The 19,475-nt window shown below is 37.0% G+C and overlaps 1 protein-coding gene across 2 annotated transcripts in view; it reads left to right on the forward strand.

The window, feature by feature from the left end:
• Nucleotides 1-15,899, forward strand: part of LNPEP (leucyl and cystinyl aminopeptidase) — an 87,417-nt gene extending 71,518 nt beyond the window's left edge. For both annotated transcript variants that reach the window (XM_090276518.1, XM_090276519.1), the window contains exons 12-18: nt 846-1,029; nt 2,142-2,298; nt 8,867-9,051; nt 10,462-10,623; nt 13,925-14,065; nt 14,749-14,830; nt 15,463-15,899. In XM_090276518.1, coding sequence (XP_090132644.1) covers nt 846-1,029; nt 2,142-2,298; nt 8,867-9,051; nt 10,462-10,623; nt 13,925-14,065; nt 14,749-14,830; nt 15,463-15,594 — 1,043 coding nt within the window. In that variant the 3' untranslated portion in view covers nt 15,595-15,899. The remainder of the gene's footprint in view (nt 1-845; nt 1,030-2,141; nt 2,299-8,866; nt 9,052-10,461; nt 10,624-13,924; nt 14,066-14,748; nt 14,831-15,462) is intronic.
• The last annotated feature ends 3,576 nt before the right edge of the window (nt 15,900-19,475 follow it).

Consider the following 19,475-nt stretch of genomic DNA (forward strand, 5'->3'; position numbering starts at 1 on the left):
TATTAATTTAAAATTAACTGAAATTATTCCATATAAATTTCTAACAATTCTCTCAGTATTTATATATGTAATGGTAGGGGCCCCAAAAGTGCATATCACTTTTCCATTATTTTAACTCAATTATTGTTCAGTTATTGTTCTTATTTGTGCCCAGTGAGACATTAACCCTTCCCCCATGTTTATTTTGCTATCTTTGAATTATGTAACTTTTCTAAATGGCATTATTTGTTCTTCCTTTGCTAACATAAAGACAAAGCCTGAGACAGAACAAGTTTTCCTTAGTTCTCTTACACGATGTTCCCTGCTGCCCCACCCTACACACATCTTCCCTTTCTCCTTGCTTTTCTTCACTGGCCACAGTGACCTTGGGAGCCAGTTCAGTGCATGGACACTATACTTTCTTTCTGGGTCTTGAATACTCTTTACCTGGCTAACATATTTTGAAGTCTCAGGTTAGCTGTCATTTCTTCCAGGGAACCTCTCCTAACTTTCCCTAGGGGATGAAGCATTTCTTCTATGTACTTCCATAGAATACCATCAATGACATTTCTGTGAATTCTACCTGCCTGGTTACACAAGACTATAAGGTCTGTGAGAGAAGGGACACAACTACCCTGTTTACCAGTAAATAAATAATTGTTAAATGAACGAGTTGTAATCTTTGTTAATGTGAAAATAACTGCACAGAAGGAAGATATTTAGTTTCTTAGTAGAATAATAAATTATGTATAAAAAATACCAAATAACTTTGAAACAAAGCATTTATTTAATTTTTTTTTCTTGTCCTGTTTCCTCCTCCTCTTCCTCTTCTCTCTCTCTCTCTCTCATTTTTTGGTCTGTATTAGATGTCATCCATCTTACAGAAGAAGTGCAGTGGATCAAAGTCAATACAGACATGACTGGCTATTATATTGTACATTATGCAGATGACGGCTGGGACGCACTAATCAAACAGTTAAAAATAAATCCTTATGTCCTGAGTGACAAAGACCGGGCAAACCTCATCAACAACATCTTTCAACTTGCAGGGTAGAGTATGCTTGATTCGGTTTTGTTTGTTTTTTTAACAAGTGATATTGAAGAAAAAGAACGTTTTAGAAAAACAGTTCAAAAAAACTAGGATGTATTGCCTGTAAGGTATAATTCATTTCAGAGGAACTGGAAAATGTAAGACATATTCCATGCCTTCAGGGACTTTGTAATCTGTATTGAAACCTTAGTTACAAATATTGAACAGTTAAATAACAAGATTTAAATAATATTTCAAGTGTGTAGATGCCAATGAGCAGGACCCATCTTTGCTGAATACATTGATGTAGTTCAGGCTTTGCTTTATTTCTTGAGAGAATTCTTTTCAAGCAGCATTTGGTTTAAGTGCGATGCTTCGAGCTTACTCACTGGTTGAGGGACATCTCTGATATCTAGAGCCTTCTTATTTGTATACCACTTGCCTCCCCACTCCTGCCGTGCTTTACGGAATCCCGAAGCCAAGAATGGCGGTGACCTTGTGTGAATAGATATCTTCAGAATAGAAAGATTGCCAGTTTAGGTTGTTAATGGGTCTGGAGAAACAGGAGTAGTCATCCACAAGGGTTCCTTCTCACCACTCTTAACGTTCCTATCTTGGTTCATTTTTTAATAAAATGACCTTATATCATCTCAGCCATCATTATTATGATTTCTGTAAAATGGTTATTTTTGAAATGCACTCACCGTAAATTCACAGTGGACCTTGCTTTATTTAACAAGTTTGACAAGCAAATTCTCATATAAACAAATAAAAAATTTTCTTTCTGATTCAGATCCTTTTTATGTGGCCTGTTCTTACCTTTTAAATACAAGTAATTTAAAAAGTAAATAAAATTTGTACTTTTCATCTTTTATTACCTAAGATATTGTAATACTTTTTCTGAGTCAGTAGCAGTTTACAAGTGACATGAAATGTGTCTTTAACCTTGGGTCACACATATGAACTTAATTAAAGGTAATAATATTTAGTCTAACTTTACAGACTAACACTCTAAATTTGAATTTTAGGTCTTCAAGACTCATCACCTGGCCATTATGTTTCCCTCTCAGCATGTGTAGAGTTCATCTGCCTTTCTCAGCATGTTTACTTGTTCTGTTCTTTTACCCTTTAGCCTAGGCATAGTGCCTCTTCAGAGGGCCTTTGATCTGATTGGTTATCTTGGAAATGAGACCTATACTGCACCCATCAGTGAAGCCCTGTTCCAGACAGGCCTCATCCATAATCTCCTGGAAAAACTGGGACAAGTGGATCTGGCCTCAAGAGTGGTGGTAAATCTGCCTTATTGCCAGCTTCTCTTTGTTGCTTGTTTTTAATATGGTTATTCGTAATTCTATTCAACAGTAATAGGCTGAAGAAACCACTAGTTAAATTCCATTTTCTTTACTTTTCTAGAAATCTTTGCTTTGAATCAAAACATCCTTGCTTACCATGAAGAGCTGAAAAAGGCTTAGCATGATGTGGTCTTATTTGAATATCCAAATATAGACTGCTGATACTGCTATCACATGAAAAGGAAATTTTTCTGTTTAAATCCTCATTTATTTTTATATAATAAATGCTTTAAACGGGCCCTTTTGCAAAAGTAGTGCTCCCCATTAATATCCTAGTAGTTGATATAATGACAGTTATGATTATATTGAGAATATTGTTTAGGAATCCTTACTGATACCTGTCTTATGGATGTCAATGCTGGTGGATATGTTTCTCTGCAAGGCAGTAAGGGAGGCTTTATATTGGAGACTGTTTTACCTTTTTAAAAACCAGTTGCCTGATCTTAACAGTTTTAACAACTGTTTTTAGACACTTTCAGTGTTAAACCATTGATTGAGTCATTAAAAGCTTGAGAGGGAATGATGAATCCTTTGTTCTGTCTAATTCTCTGAATCAGCACATTCTGACAACAGTGTTTGCTTTGTAAACCAGTCAGGTTTTTCAGGGACCAAGCAAAAGACAGCTTTCAGGGAAAGGAAGAAAGTATTGGACCAGGAATTAAGAATAAGTCTTATGGTTTTGGTATCCTCACTAGTAAAAGGAAGGGGTCGGATTACGCAATCTTCTTTCTGCCCCTCTTACTGTGCATCCCATGTGATGAAGGTCTTAACACATGCATGACTCTCAGTGGGGGAAGGGAATGTGGGGCAGGAGGGCTACATAGAGCTTGAAAAGCACCCATCCTCACAAGTTTCTAATCTGACCCCGAAGGAGCCAACCCCATCCCTACTCATATCCCTATGTTCATAAGTGAGATGCTTAAGGTAGATGATTTCTGAGGTCTCTTCTAATTGATATATTTTTATCATTCTTCTATTTTTATGAGGCTTTAACTACCAGCCTTAATAAAATCCAGTGCCAGAAACAAGTACATGTCAGTGCTTATTATATTCTGTATGCCATCCCAAGTGCTTAATGTAGATTACCCCATTTAATCCTCACACAATGCCAGACAGATATTCCTACCCTCATTAGAGATATGAGGAGACGAAAATAGCTTCCCCAAGTCACTTACTTAGTCATTTATAAAGCTGAGATTCAAACTCGTATTAGTTTCATTTGAAAGCCTATTCTTTGTGTTGTGTTGCTATATTTTAAACTAATTTGTATTCTAACAATGTCATCTCCTCAATAATACCGTTTTTGTTGGGAAAGATCGAAGTTTTTCTTTTCTTGCTATCATTTTTTTCTTTTTTAAACTGAGATTTAAAAAATAAAATTAAAACAGTTTGAAAAGATTGTAGACCATGTGTTTAAAGTTTAAAATCACAGACCCACATCTAATTACTTCCTTGGAAATGAAGTTGTCAACTTACTACATGAACTTTCTTTTATATCCAAAATGTTAGTAACGGTATTTTTAAAATAGTATTGATATGCATTTCCAAGAAGTATGCAAATAACTTATTACTCTCTTTAGGTCAAACTTAGAATCCAACACAGACTTTCTAATGCTAGTGTATTAAAGAAATTGACCATTCATTAGTCAGTTCAGCTACTGTAGATGGACATTTGGGTTATTTGGAGTTTGGAGCTATTTTTACAAATAGTGTTTCTGTGAACATTCTTATATATATCTTTGGTGAATTTCTATGGGATATGTGTCTGGAAGTAGAATTGCTGAGTCATAACGTGTGTGTACTACCAAATCATTTTTCAAAGTTATACCAATTTAATGCTCCATCAGCAGTGTATGAGAATTTGAATTCTGTTCTGGATCTATATTTTGCCAATACTTAGTATTAATAGCAAACTTTTTTTTCTTTGAGCTGTTTTGATGGGTCCATCATAGTATTGCAATTATGGTTTTAATTCGCACTTCCCTAAGTGAAGATAAATTCCTTTTGATATATTTATTGACCATTGGATGGTCTCTTTTGTACCCAAGTCTTTCATTGTCAGCCTTTCTCTTATTGATATGTAAGAGTTTCTTATATATTCTATTTATGAGTCCTTTGTTGATCATATATATTTACAAATATCTTCTACTCTGGCTTTTTTCATTCTCTTAATGATTTTTAAATTAGCATAAATTCTTAATTTTAAGGTATGAAATCTGCATATCCCAATATATTCTCCTGTGTTTTTCTTTGAAAACTTTATTATTTTATCTTTTATATTTATATTTATGATCCATCTGGAATTGATTTTTGTATATGGTGTGAGGTTGACATAAATATTAACTTTTTTTCAATATGGGTATCTAATTGATCCAGCACCAGTGTACATAATTGTATACATATATATTTTTATTATATATGTGGTGATTATTAGTGCCACATCAAAGCAACACAATTTGGGGTAGCATATTATTTTTCTAGGGCCACTGTAATAAATCATTACAAACTTGGTGTCTAATAACAACAGAACTTTATTCTCTTACAGTTTTGGAAGCCTTAAATTAAGGTGTTGTCAGGTTAGGGCTGGTTTCTTCTGAGGGAGAATCTGTTCCATGTGTCTCTCTGAGCTTCAAGGGGTAGTTAGCAGTCCTTGGCATTCCTTGATTTGTAGTTACATGACTATGGTCTCTGCCTTTGTCATCACGTGGCATTCTTCCTGTGTTTCTTTGTCCAAATTTCCTCTTCTTCTAAGGGCACCAGTCATTGGATTTGGACCCACCATAATCCAGTATGACTTCATCTTAACTTGTTTACGAAAATCCTATTCCCAAATAAGGTCACATTCACAGGTTCCAGTTAGACCTGAATTTGGGGGGGATACTATTCAACCCGGTATAGGTAGCAATGTTAGTATATATCACTCACTTCAGCGTTAAAGAACAGTGTTGGTACTGAGTATACCCTGAGACGAGGCAGAGGCAGAATATGTCTACTCTGAAGCTCCCCAACTGGTTAAATTTTGTAACGGCAGAAGCTACTCTTCCTCCACCTTTCCATTAACTCTCCATTAACTGTGTTGAGGACCAGCGTCAGGAAGCTCTTGACAACTTACTCAAGCTATCCCCATGCAGAGAATATAGATGTGAAACACAATTCGAGGAGTTAACCCTTTTGAGTATTTTCCTACTGTGGCACTCACGTAACTCTACGTCTTCATCCCAGATGATGATGTCCAGTTAGCTGGGCAGGGATGTGTTTATTAGGAATGCACTTCAGGGCGAGGTCCAGAGGGCTGGTGGTTAGATGGCAAGGACAGGAGGCTCAGTGTGTGATGGAAAAACATGGACCTTTTTACTGCCAGAGATCTTCATGTACTAGATCGTTAGTTAAAAGTCAGCTTAGCCTCAGTTCATCAAGAGTGACAAATTGTCTCTTTAAAATTCTAAGTCTAATTTTAGGGCATTTTGGTAGCATCGAAACTCTCAAAATATGAAGTCTGACCTACTGTAGTAGGAGATTGGAATGGCAGACATTTCTGAGTCCTTGGATCCAATCTTCAAATAGTATTTGTGATTAAGGCTGGTGTCCAATTCTTTATATCATTGTTACCAGAGCAGTGTGTACATGTACTGGTCATTTTGCTGTGTAGGCTGCACATACCTGAATAACACACACCCGTATATTCCATTTTGATGCTGTGGTGTTGTGGTGAGTAGGGTCTGGAGGCACATTTGAATTGTGTCAAATTGTTCACATATGATGTTAACATCTGATCCCAGCCATATTCCTGTCTCGTGACTTATGAGTCTGTCATTCTCTTACATGTGAGGGATCAGTGGGATAAACCTTTTGCAACAAAACTGCCACTTCACTTTTAAGAAGTTCAGTTGACCCCGGAAAGAACTCCCAGGGCACATCAGTGTAAAATGAAAGCAGTAACTCAAGATGTAATACATAATGCAAGTGCCAGCATCTTTTCCTGCTTTGTTGTTTTTAAGTCATTTTATGTGTGCTGTTTTATTTTATTGCATAGCTTGTGTAACCTTTTTGAGTTGTCACTGTAGGAAAGAATTCACAAGGTTTAACGCCTTGACTTGTGTTTAGCATCTATATTTCCTCTCCTTACTTGCCATTTTTACTTTATGAAGTCAGAGGATGGGATTCTATTGCTTAATGAGTTTAAATTTCAAAAAATAATTTAGAGCCATGAAAAAAGAGGTTTAATTTGATTTGTAAAAGGCAAAGATGACTTGAAATACTTGCTGTGATTTATTAATACTAAAAATATAAACTGGATTACTTATAAAATGACATTTTATAACTGCAGTCATTTTCTAAAGAATCATTTTTTAAAAGAAGATATTTTCCTCTGTTATGTTATCATTTGGAATATATTTAAAATAAACTATTTTGGGAATTCCTCTTGACTCTGGTGTGCAGGGAATAACTAGTAAAATTTCACCCTGTAATTCCAATGGAGTCACTGCTCAGGAACTAGCCTGAGCATCCTCAAATGTTAGGTTCCTTTTGCCTCTAGTACTTTGAAGGGATTTCTGTTATTTTTATTTTTTCTTTGTACTGGCTTCTTTATGTTTTAGCTAACTCTAAAGCAGCATTACCATTTTTCTCCACTGAACTTTTTAAAATAGTATTTCAAGCATGTGACTTTTTCCCTCTCGTTCCTCTTTTGTTTGCGTTTGAGAGTTAGGAGTAGCTTTTAAGTTTCTTTTATGCTTCGCTCACTTGGGACGGTTTGCTATCATGATGCCATTGAAGAGGTCAGGCCAGTGAAGACAGCATGTACCAAGCAGTCATGTGTATCCAATAGGACCCCCTGCACCGCTTTTATGTTCGTGCATCGCTGGTCAGCATGGCAGCTGCGTTTCCACTTCACATCCTCCCAATGACTCCCAGCTTACTCACACATTCCACAAGGTGTCTGTTCTCTGTTTCATTGCCTTTGAAGCAAACAAACAAAAGTGAATTGACATGTCATCACAACCTCTGAGTCCTAGCTGCACAGATTCTTTTTTTCCATTCTCATAGTCAGATCCACAAGAGATTTATTCAGAGAAGGTCTTCTGAGAAAATAGCTTCCCAGTTTAAACGTCTCTGACTAGGATTCATCTTAGGTATTGACAGTGGTGCTCAGTGAGAATGTAATTTTCTGAGGTTGAGAGTTTGCGTGTATGGTTGTCCGTGGCACTTGACGACTTGAGATGAGATACGACGAGGGTGATGCTGTTACAGAAGTACTCGTGGGAAAAAATACTCCTGTGCTGAGAACCTGCAGGCAGGGTATGCATGTACATTCTTTTCACTTTGATTCTCCTTATTTGTAGCCATGAAGGTTTTCTAAAACATACCTATAACCATTTTTAAAACATTTTGTTCCCTTCAGTGGCATTCATAAATACATGTTTTACATGGTGATTTTTTAAAAGATCCCATGTGTCCTCACCCCACTCCATGCACCATGAGTGGCAACATGGAAATACTTCCACATACTATTAACAGCTTTTACACTTTTGTTGTGGGGAGAGATGAAGAAGAAATAAGATATTTGTTGTTTTTGTTAATACAATAAGTATACATTTAAGAATGACATCTTATTCAGAAGTAATTATAACAGTGGACTAAATAGTGGATCATATTACTGAATATCTGTTTTAATTTCTTTAAGTGTGATAAGGTATTATAGTTATATAGGAGAATGTCTTTATTTCTGGGACTTTCATGTTAAAGTATTTGTAATTGAAATATCATGATATCTGTAACTTACTTTCACATGGTTCAGCTAAAACCATAAAAAGTTAAGTATGTACGTGTGCTATATACACATAGAAACGAAGCAAACATAAGAGTATTAAAAGACAATGAATCTAGCATATGGGTATACATTGTACTATTCTTGTAGCTTTTTTGTAGGTTGAGGATTTTTTAAATAACAAGTTGGGGGATGGCTAACTATAAACAAGTATCTGTAATTTTTTGCAGTCTTCATTGTCTCATTAATTAGATTACATTGTTGCAGCATCAAACTAGTTGATATTTTAAATATTTCTTTAATATTGGATTTAGAAACATTTGATCATCCACTCATGAATAGAGAACTTTATTTTCTGTCATTGCTTTTTGAATTTGTGGATTCTAAAGTCATGAGGTCAGGAAGTTACAACTTCCTTCTAGGGGCGATACTTGGGGGCAGGAAAATAACTTCTAGCTGAGTACACACAGAAGAAAGGTTCCCTGCTGCACAGAAGCCATTAATTCTTTCTATGTTACATCACTAAAAGTCTCTCTTGGCTGTAGGAGCCTTTTTGTATAACCTTTGTGTTGAATGGTTCACCCTAGCTGTATGCTAGCAGTTGATATTTAATGAGTAATATCTATGACCCCCCCTTTTCTCCTTTGGTAAATGTTGGGAAAAAGATAACTAGTTGGCCTGGTTTTCCTGGTTGTCTTAATTATTATTATTCCATTCTAATCCATTTTATCTCTCTAGACCAGAGTATTTAAATTGCTCCAAAGCCAAATTCAGCAGCAAACTTGGACTAATGAGGGCACCCCACCTGTTCGAGAGCTGCGGTCAGCCTTGCTAGAATTTGCTTGCACCCACAACCTAGAGAACTGCAGCACTATTGCCATGAAGCTATTTGACGACTGGGTGGCATCCAATGGAACCCTAAGGTGATGGGTGCTGCTTCTTCTTTACTTCACATCATATGCTAAAACCAGGATCTTTTCATCCTGGATCATAAATGTTATAAAACTGAGTGCTAATGTATGTGAACTCTATGTACTTATATTCTCAAATAAGATTTAAAAAAAAATTGTGGTAAAATACATATAACATAAAATGTACTATCTTAATTTTTAAGTGTATAGTTCAATAGTATAGGTATATTCACATTCTTGTTCAACGACTCTCCAGAACTTTATCTTGCAGAACTGTAACTTTTGACCCAAACAACTGCCCACCTTCCCCTCTCCCCAGCCCCTAGAAACCACCATTCTACTTATTATTTTATGAATTTTTACTATCCTAAGTACCTTATCTATGTGAAATCCTATAGTATCTGTCTATCTGTGACTGGTTTGTTTCACTTAACAAAATATTCTCAAGGCTCATCCGTGTTGTAGTATGTGTCAGAGTTTTCTTCCTCTTTAAGGCTAAATAATCAATTTGTTGTATGTGGTATACACCACATTTTGCTTATTCATTCACCCGTTGATAGACATCTGGGTTGCTTCTACCTTTTGGCTCTCACAAATAATGCTGCTATGAACATGGGTGAACAAATATCTTTTTGAAACCCATTTTTTCAGTTATTTCAGATATATACCTAGAAGTAGGAATTGCTGAATCATGTAGTAGTTCCATTTTTAATTTTTTGAGGAACCGCCACACTGTTTTCCACAGTGGCTGCACCAGTCCACATTCCCACCAACAGCGCACTAGGGTTCCTTCCAATTTCTCCACATCTTCACCAACACTTGTTATTTTCTGGGTTTTGTTTTTTTTTTTTAATAGCAAAAAGTCTCTTAATTTAAGAATAAAACATAACAAGTGGAGTTAGCAGTTAGTAGAAATATTTTGATGATAATTGGTTCTCTCTAGGTTCCCTATGGGGTGTTATGGAAAAAGGTTCAAGCATCAGATAAAGCGGTCATAATCATGGCAGAAGATTGTGCTTCTTCCCCTCTTCTCATCCCTCTCTTCATATTTCTACTATGGAACTTACCACACTGTATTATAATGTATATATTTGCTGTTCTTTATTTTGCAATAGCCTGTGAGTTCCTAGAGACAGAGACTGTCTCATTCTTCCCCTCTATCATCCAGCCAGTTGCCTACCTGGTTCTTCATGGATGCTCAGTGAATAATAATTGTATTGAATTGAATTAATATTCCTCGTAGTCCCACCAACTAGGAAAGTAGCAGCCACTAAAGTAATCCTCTTCTTCACTGTTACTTACAGTAAAGACTCTTCTACTGTACTGCTCTGCTCTGATCCCATAAGCTTCTCCACTAGTCATTTCCTCAGCTTTATATGCAGGAGTTTTTCTTGTTCTCATATGTGGCCACCTCTCTTACAGCCTACCTACTGATGTCATGGGCGCTGTGTTCAAAGTTGGAGCAAAAACTGAGAGAGGCTGGTCATTCCTCTTAAGCAAGTACATTACTATAGGCTCCGAAGCAGAGAAGAATAAAATACTTGAAGGTCTTGCCAGCTCGGAGGATGTACGGAAACTTTACTGGTATGAAACCACCCAAGGAATGTGTTATATAGAAACCAAAAGCTTAAAAGCATTGTGCTCTAAGGGTGGGAGGTTATTTTCCTCTGGGATCTTCCTTTTTATCTCCCCTTACTCACAGCCACCTTCCTGTGAATCTGCAAGAGATTTCCTTTTGAATATTCAGCTGATGAAGACCTGGAAATGGAAGTGAAGGGCAGTGAGGGAGAGAAGGGCATTGAGGGGGCCTCCTGACTGGGAGAACAGTCAGTGGCGGAGGAGCTCTGGGAGCCAAGGGAAGGTGAAAGTACCTGAGAGTGAGCTCTGGGAAGGATAGCGGGAGGCACTTGGCAGTCATTGCTTCTCATGTATAATTTTGCTCAGATAAATCCTAAGAGTGTCCCAGAGATATCCCCAGCACCTGCCCTGACCTACTTTCCAGAGGATGCACTGGAAATAATAATTTTATTTAAGGTAGCAGCTAGCCTCTGACCCAAGCAAATGGAGAAAAGTTTTTGTTTTAAATCAGTAAGAAGTTTGATTTTAATTGGTAACACATGAATAAATTCCCCTTATAAAGTATTTAAACAGTACCTAAGAAAATGGAATAAAATGTGAATGTAGCTCTCATATGATCCTTTACTTTTATTCTTATTCTCTCTGTTAACAATGTCAATTCTGGTCTGTATGTTTATGTATATCAATATAGGTTTATACTATGCCCAGTTTTTGTGACTGCCCTTGCAGTGAATGATCACTCTTTGAGATTTGCCATGTCAGTTCATAAAGCCTACTTCATTTGTTTTTACGGCTGCATAGTATCCCTTAGTACAGCCCTATCATAATTTATTTAGTCCATCGCATCTTGATGAGCACTTGGCTTTTTCTTTCTATTAGAAATACTGCTGCATTCTTTTGTGGATAAGTGTTTTCCCACCACACACAGACTTCATAGCACAGTAGACAAGAACTGCTTATGTTCAGACGCGAGGCTTTAGTATTTATTAGCAATGTAACTGGGGCAATTATTAATCTCAATTTTTTTAATGATAAAATAGGGGTAGGTAATAGTAATAATTACCTATTTCAAGCATTGTTATGTCAACAATTTAGAACATTGCCTACTACATATGAATTGTCAATAAATAATAATATCCTGATATGTATCTTCATTTTCACATTATATAAACAGCCCAGTTTTTAAGAGTAATAATATACCTGCCTACTCAAATCAAATAAGGTTTTTAACAGAAAAAAATTCAGTCTTCAGAATTATAAATTCTACCAGGCTTTATTTCTTAAATGTCCTTACTATATCAGAGCTATTTATTATTGTCACAGTATTTTATTTTATTTTATTTTTTAAATATGTTTTATTGATTATGCTGTTACAGTTGTCCCAATTTCTTTTCCTTCTGCTCCCCTCCACCCAATGGCCCCCCTCCTTACAGTTGTCCCCACCCCTTAGTCCATGTCCATTGGTTGTGCATATAGTTCTTCTCAACATCTTCCTGTCTACTCCACTCCCTCCTACTATGCTTCTTAATTCCTGTACCATCTCCCTCCCTTTCCCCCTTCCCCCTCCCTGCTGACCTCCACCCTATATGTTCCCCATACCTATAGTTCTTTTTCTACTCTCGTTGCCTACTTAGTTTGCCTTTGTTTCAATTCCCTAGCTTCTGTTGTTGGTTGTTGTGATGTAGTTTTCATTTTAATGTTCATAGTTTTGATCCTCCTTCTTCTAAACCAGTCCCTTTAACATCTCATATAACAGTGGTTTGGATCTGATGAACTCCTTCAGTTTTACTTTGTCCTGGAAGCACTTTCTCTTCCCTTCTATTCTGAATGACTGTTTCGCTGGATAGAGTATTCATGGCTGTAGGTTTTTTATTTTCATTACTTTGAATATTTCTTGCCAGTCTCTTCTTGCCTGCAGGGCCTCCCTTGAGAAGTAAGCTGATAGTCTAATTGGGACTCCTTTGCACATGATTCTTTTCTTCTCTCTTTCTGCTTTTAAGATTCTATCTTTATTTTTGACATTTTGATTATAATGTGTCTTGGTGTGGTTCTCCCTGGGTCCAGTTTTTCTGGAACTCTCTGTGCTTCCTGGACCAGTAAGTCTGTTTCCTTCCCCAAGTTCAGGAAGTTCTGCTTCATTATTTTTTCACATAATTTTTCAATTTCTAGTTCTTCGCCCTCTGGCAATCCTATTATTCGAATGTTTGATGGCTTATAGCTGTCCCAGACGTTTCTGATCTTCTCACTTTCCTTACTTTTTGTTTCCTCTGTCTGCACTGGTTGTTTGTTCCTTCCCTATGTTCTGGTTTGTTGATTTGATCTTTGTATTTTATTTCCTCACCACTTGTCTCGTATGTGTTTTTCGTTCGTTTCAGTATGAGTAGCTTTCCTTCCTTCCCTGTCTTGTTCCAAATCTTTTGTTAATTCTGTAAGCTCTGAACTGAGCCTCTGAAAGGTTTTTTATTTGTTCCTCTGTCAGGTCTTTCATCTGCTGCCTGGTGAGCTGCGTCACCGGGATTTCAATCGTTGTCTACTTCATTCTAACAGATTTGTGTTTAGCTTTCTTCCTGGGCAGGCTATAGGGGGTGGAGCGCCATGCACTCGTCACTGCCTGGCAACCGGCAGGGACTGGTGGCAATCAGCGACCTTCTTTGCCGCTCTTCCGCGTTTTGTGTTGGGGCGGGGGTCCAAGATGGATTCCCGCTGTTACTCTCCGCCGAGAGACTGGGAGGCTCCTTCCCCACAGCCTCACCATCCAAGGCAATGGTGGTTCTGTCTTCCCCAGCATTGGAATCATGAGCTGCCAGGTCTCGACTGCAGCCGGGATTGCTCCCCTGGCATTTCTCACAGTCCCGCCGCTATTCCTGCTGCTACCGGGGACAGCTCAGCCTGACCCTTCTGTCCCGATTCTGATCTTGCCCCTCCTACCTGTCCAGAGGAGCACCGCTGGTTTATAACTTCATATGTTGGGCTTCCATTTAGTTTTATTTTCTGGAATTTCTAGTTATCTTTTGTTTTGTGGTAGTTGTATTCCTTAGTTGTAGAGGGAGACTGAGCATGTCAGTCTAAGCCTCCATCTTGGCCGGAAGTGTGTCACAGTATTTTAAAGTGCTTATCTCATTGGTGAGTTCTTCTTCACTTAGAAAAAATGACATTTTCAATCTATTGCTCAATCTTAGGCTAACCCAAAATGTATATCGCTTGAATTGCTACAGAGCTTTAATTAGGAGACCAGTACTAATGTAAGTTCAGTCATCACTTCATCACAAATAAGTATTTTGGAAGCTAAATCTGCTTTGCTTTTCAGGTTAATGAAAAATAGCCTCAGTGGAGATATCATCCGAACACAAAAGCTGCCATTGGTCATTAAAACAGTGGGCCAGCACTTTGCTGGACACTTACTGGCATGGGATTTTGTCAAAGAGAACTGGGATAAGCTTGCACAGAAGTAAGTTTCTCAGATAATTACTAGCTTTTAGTATTTTCAGTCTCGGCATTTGAAAAATGTTCTCAGTGTTGTATTGGTTCACAGTAGTTATGATTTGCTATGAGAGGAAAAATGCTTCAGTGACATTTACCTGAAACACCTAGAAATTTTTACATGTGTAAACATAATTCCATAATGTGAGTCACATAACTGATGTTCCAGTTGAGTATTAATCAAGCCTAGCCATGCGTGGCTCCAGGCCACTTAGTTTAGTAGGGCCATGGGCTGTTTCAGAATAGCTGTTTAGTTATGTGTGCTGAAAAATGCCTCTCCATTGCCAAGGGATCAGTTAAGAACTCACCCAGGTAGATAGCACGTGTAGGATTTTTTTCTTTTAAAACAATAATTACATTTCTGGATGTTTAATCTAATTTTTGAATAAATCAAATGAATTAATAATTTATATGGATATCCCTAACTTGTGCCTTTTTCTGCTCACCTTTCCTTACTGCTGGCAGTAAGTGTGTGTAGAACTCCTTGTCTACTGAGCTGCAGTTCCTGGCAGTGGGACTCTGCTCTGCCTTTGGCATATGTAGCTTGTACTAAAGCAGTTCCTTTGCATGTGGCAACTTAGTTTACCAACATCTGCTTCATTTAAAAAAATTTTTTTTGCTCTTTTTACTCTTGTGTTTGTGTTTCTCCAGGTTCCATCTGAGTTCCTATATCATGCAAAGTATTGTTGCTGAATCAACTCACCTATTTTCAACAAAGGCACATTTGTCAGAGGTTGGTTGTATAAAATGCTAGTAAGGAAGATGGGGTATCCCTTTCCTCTCATGGTGCTCAGTCTAAGTCAGAGGGTGGCCTTTCCTGCCCCTCCTCTGCCTTCCTCGGTGCTAATGATTCTACATTGGGATTACTTCTACAGGGTGTTTAGACAGCAATGAGATAAAATTCCAATGAGGAAAAATTCTGTTCCATGCTCAACAATATCCCCTGTCTCCCTGATACAAATATATTTTTTTTAATTAAGACCAATATATGCCAAGTTTGTTTTTAAGTGGTAATAAAACAGTTTTGAAGATTGCCACTCCAAGGGGAACATTGGGCACCAAGCCTAGCTTTGGACTCTACCTCACTGGCTGTTACTTGGCCATTTTATTATTTTACTTTAAATTTGAAAAATTAATCTTTGTGGGAGTAAGGAGAAGGCATTTTTAAAATTACTTCGGATTTCATCATACTTGATCAGTAATATGATATAAGTACCTCGGATATTAAAATACTTCTTGTCTCTACTTCTTTTAAGACATCAGCAAAGCCATCACTAAATGAAAGTTTATTTGAAAAGGCTATTCAGAGTTACCTGAGATTTACTGGTTTTTCCTTATTGAAATGTTTCTCTGTGCAACTTACAGGTCAAGGCCTTCTTTGAAAATCAGCCAGAGGCCACCTTTCGGCTTCGTTATGTCCAGGAGGCTTTGGAAGTCATTCAAGTGAATATCCAGTGGGTGGAGAAGAACCTTAAAACTCTGACTCGGTGGCTGTAGCATGCAAAACTGCACCTCATTGTGTCGCCCATTCAGAGAGCTTGTTACTTTGGGCTCTGTTTGGTAACTTTTGCAAAAGCCACAGTGAAGCCAAGGATTGCTGCTGACCTGTTTGCACTCTTAGGAGTTCTAGTTAGCTCAGGGCCCGTCTGTGTTTTTTATCAGTCTTTCCTGAAATATCATTGGGTAGTACATAGTTATTTGTTACAAAATTATATTCACCTATATGCCAACCATCCACAAAAATAATGAATAATTTTTCTACTTTGAAGATCCACAAATGGGGAATAAAATCTGTTTTGGAATTCTGTTGTATTTCTTGGTGTCTGTAAAGTACTGACCCAGTGAACAAGGAGGAACCTTCTGTGGAAGGCAAAATCGCTGCAGGCCGCTGGTTTGTGAGCCATTTGTTGCTTCTTGTTGATAAATGTTATTTGAATGTGGTAACAGCTTCAAAAAGTATGAAAGTGAAATCAATGAAGCATGTGACTATAGAGAACTAATCTCAGGTGTGCAGATCTACTTTGATTTGGGGTTTTGATTGATCCTTTATTTCCTGGAAAGTTTTTAAATAAGATCTATAACTATTATATTTTTTCTGCAGAATAGCCAGGTGCTACAGAATTTTTAAATTTTTGTTATATTGAAAAGCTAAATAACAAGGCCAAAAGATTAAATTTTCCCAATATTTAACACTTTGTTTTTCATCTTTATGAAAATGTCTCAAACCAAGTTAGCTTTAATTATAATTATTTTATTCACAAATTTCAATATTCTCCAAATCTATACACCTTTATCACTTCCTGCCATAGATATACTTTATGCTATTCATAAGTATTTCCAAAGTTATGACGAGCATTTTGTTCGTACTGGTGTCTTTGACCCTGACTTTCTCACTGTTACTTAGAATATAGGTTGTTTTAGATGCCTTTTAGCATGATAGACTATAGACATTTTCTCTCTGAATCATACTCATGGACGGATTTTAATTTTACATGCTAGAGTAGCACATTAGAAACATGTTAAGGTAGAGCCTTTGAGAAACTGAACATTTTTATTTGAAGTTCACCATAGTACCTTAAAGGGATTAAGAGAATATGAGGCAGGAGTTGCTTGATTCACGTTTAATATGGTGGGCTTTGAATTTTTTCTACTATCAAATACAGTACTTTTCTTCAGTTGAAAATTCATAGTTTTATTTTATGATGGCCAAACTAACAGACTAAAAGGAATGTCCAAGGGAAGGAAGGAAGGCAGAAAGGAAGGAAGGAAGGAAGGAAAAGAGGGAAGGAGGAAGGGAGGGAGGAAGGAAGGGAGGAAAGGAGGGAGGGAAATCCAAAACTATGGCATTTTTACTCCTTCTAAAGGAGAAATACTGTACTTGAATTTTTTGAACTGTGCAGACTTATACCTAGATTGTTGGTGTTTCTTTGATTCTTAGGGGAAAAGCTTTCGTCCTAATAATTCTTAAACTTTATATTTTGTTTGAAAACATCTATGTACAAAAGAGGGTAACTACCCATTTGCAAGCACTTAAAAATACCCCACAGAATCAGACAATGGGAAAGGTCAGCTTTTTTTATTCAGCAAGTTTAAAGTGAAAATATATGGGATAGTGTATAAAATTATATTTTATTTTATGAAAATATTTTTATATAACAAAATTAAAAAGGCTGGCAGACTAAAAGATAGCCTTCTTTACTCCTAGTGTGTTTTTGCTCAATTTAGTCTTTTCTAAACATTTATCTCTCTGTTTTAGAGTAGGAAACATATCCTGAGAATCACAGAATCATCTAAAGATGTCTTACTGAAACTGGGGTAATTGTATGTCTTTATTTCTCTTGTGCTTCAGTAAATGAATGATAATTTTGTTAATAATGAAAGTTAGTGAGTTTTTATATTTTTAGAGTAGGGAAAAAGGTTAAGTTTTCGAAGGGTATTTTTGTTGCTTTTTTTTTTTTTTTACCATATATTATTACTAAATTCCACTTTGATACAGAACTTAAATTTTGCTACTTCTCAAAATCAGTTAAGATACTTCAGTTCTGCCTTCCCATCTTAACATTGCTCCTACAACACATAATAACTCTGCAAATGGCAAATCTTTTCTTGAATTATATCATTTTTTCCTCTGTGTGTGTGTGTGTGTGTGTGTATGGTTGGGGGGTATTGTTATAAGTAAAACCTTATTAAAACTTTGGCTAAAAAAGAGTTAACTCATAATTCTTTGCTATCTTTGTACTCAAAAACTGTTCATTCCCATGAGACCAGATCCATACTACTTGTAGTTTTATTTGTGAGCCTCACTTCAGATTTGCATTTTAGTAGGTCTCTCCTCAAATTTTCCCACAAAATTCCATAATTTTTAATATGATGCTAACCCATTATATGAGGCTTCTAAAAACTAACCTAAGTGAGAAAGATAAGGTTAAATAATAGGTAAAACATGTAGTATAATAAGTTGAATTGTAGCTTTTGAAGTTTTTTCCTCCCCAAAACTTTCTTAGCCACTGTATTTCTGAGAACTCAAGTAGACTAAAGCACAGCAGTCAGCCACAGTATGCTTTTTATTCAAGCACCGTAGGTCCGTGACACAATTAAGTACTTGTTTGACAATATTATCCTCATTGCAGAGCGACAGTCTCATTGAATGTAATATAAAAGACACTTCACAGTAGATTCTTAGGAAGGGTAGACTAGGAAATCTGGAATTGTGGGACACATATTTGTGCTTTGGAGATCTTAAAGGCCACATGAGAATGGAAACCTAAGGAGTCCGGTTTGTTTTGTTAATACCAAGAGATTGGATATAGTAAACTGCAAGGAGTGTCCACCTCCCTCTTAGTGTTTTACATAAATCTCGTCAGAAATTGTATTCTTTGCCATTGTTTCAGTGTTCGTGAACTTTCTTATGCTCACAGGTTCCACTTAATTCTCATATTCTTTGCCATTCATGTTTTCACTGTATTGTACTTTAGCCATTGTAAGAAAAAGAAAAGAACTAGCAGAAGAGCCCTGGGTGTGTGGAGGATGGTCTGCTGCATCTGTCTCATTGGGTGCAGAGTAGAACCCTTTCCCAATACTAGGAAGTAAGAAAGGAAAGGAATGTGCTGGATTTGTTTGATTACTCATTAGCCTGTTACCAAGTCAGACTTTAAAAGCGTCTACTCCAACTCCAGCTCCTGAAACCATCATCTGCAGTCAGATTGCTGGGCATTCACATAGTTCCTGTGAGTTTCTGGGGCCAGGTGAGGGTGTGTGCTGTCACCAAGGGTGGCCGTTCCTGGGCCTGCTTTGCAAAATGAGACCTGTGATGTAGCTCTTCTCCCCTTGCCTTTGTTTTTATTTGAATTAACTCGCTTTTAAAACTGCTTCCCCCTGCTTCCATTTGTATTTAAAAAGTAATAGAGTATATAATATTGCTGTTTTTTGCATTCTTTTATTTTGTGCTTCATTCTCTCCCTGAATTGGCAAGTAAGTACCAAATGAAAAGTGGAGGTCCAAAAGTATGATAAATCTCCTCTTCTCGCTTCCTGTTATTGCCGGCATGGGCAATAGCCAATAAAATAGTTGATTGATTTCTTTCAGTGGCTCTTTGGGGGTGTATACTTTAAAAATGTACATAGGGTTTTTTATGTGTTTTTATATTCTTTCATTTTGTATATTTTGGCCTGATGAAAAGTGAAATATTGTCCATGAAAATCTGCCTTCCTATATTGTCTGTGTGGGCAACAGCTATAAAGTTTTTTTGTTTTTTTTTCTGGAAGGAGGTGGTGATATTGGGAGGAGAGCAGAGTATGTTCTTTGAAAAATGTGTACAAGTGTTTCTGCTGCTGTTTTGTGGGTGTCGTTTCATTTTGTGTTTTATTTGTCCTTCATGG

Source organism: Furipterus horrens, unplaced genomic scaffold (genome assembly GCF_987537825.1).
Source record: "Furipterus horrens unplaced genomic scaffold, mFurHor1.1.pri manual_scaffold_5, whole genome shotgun sequence".
Classification (NCBI taxonomy): domain Eukaryota; kingdom Metazoa; phylum Chordata; class Mammalia; order Chiroptera; family Furipteridae; genus Furipterus; species Furipterus horrens.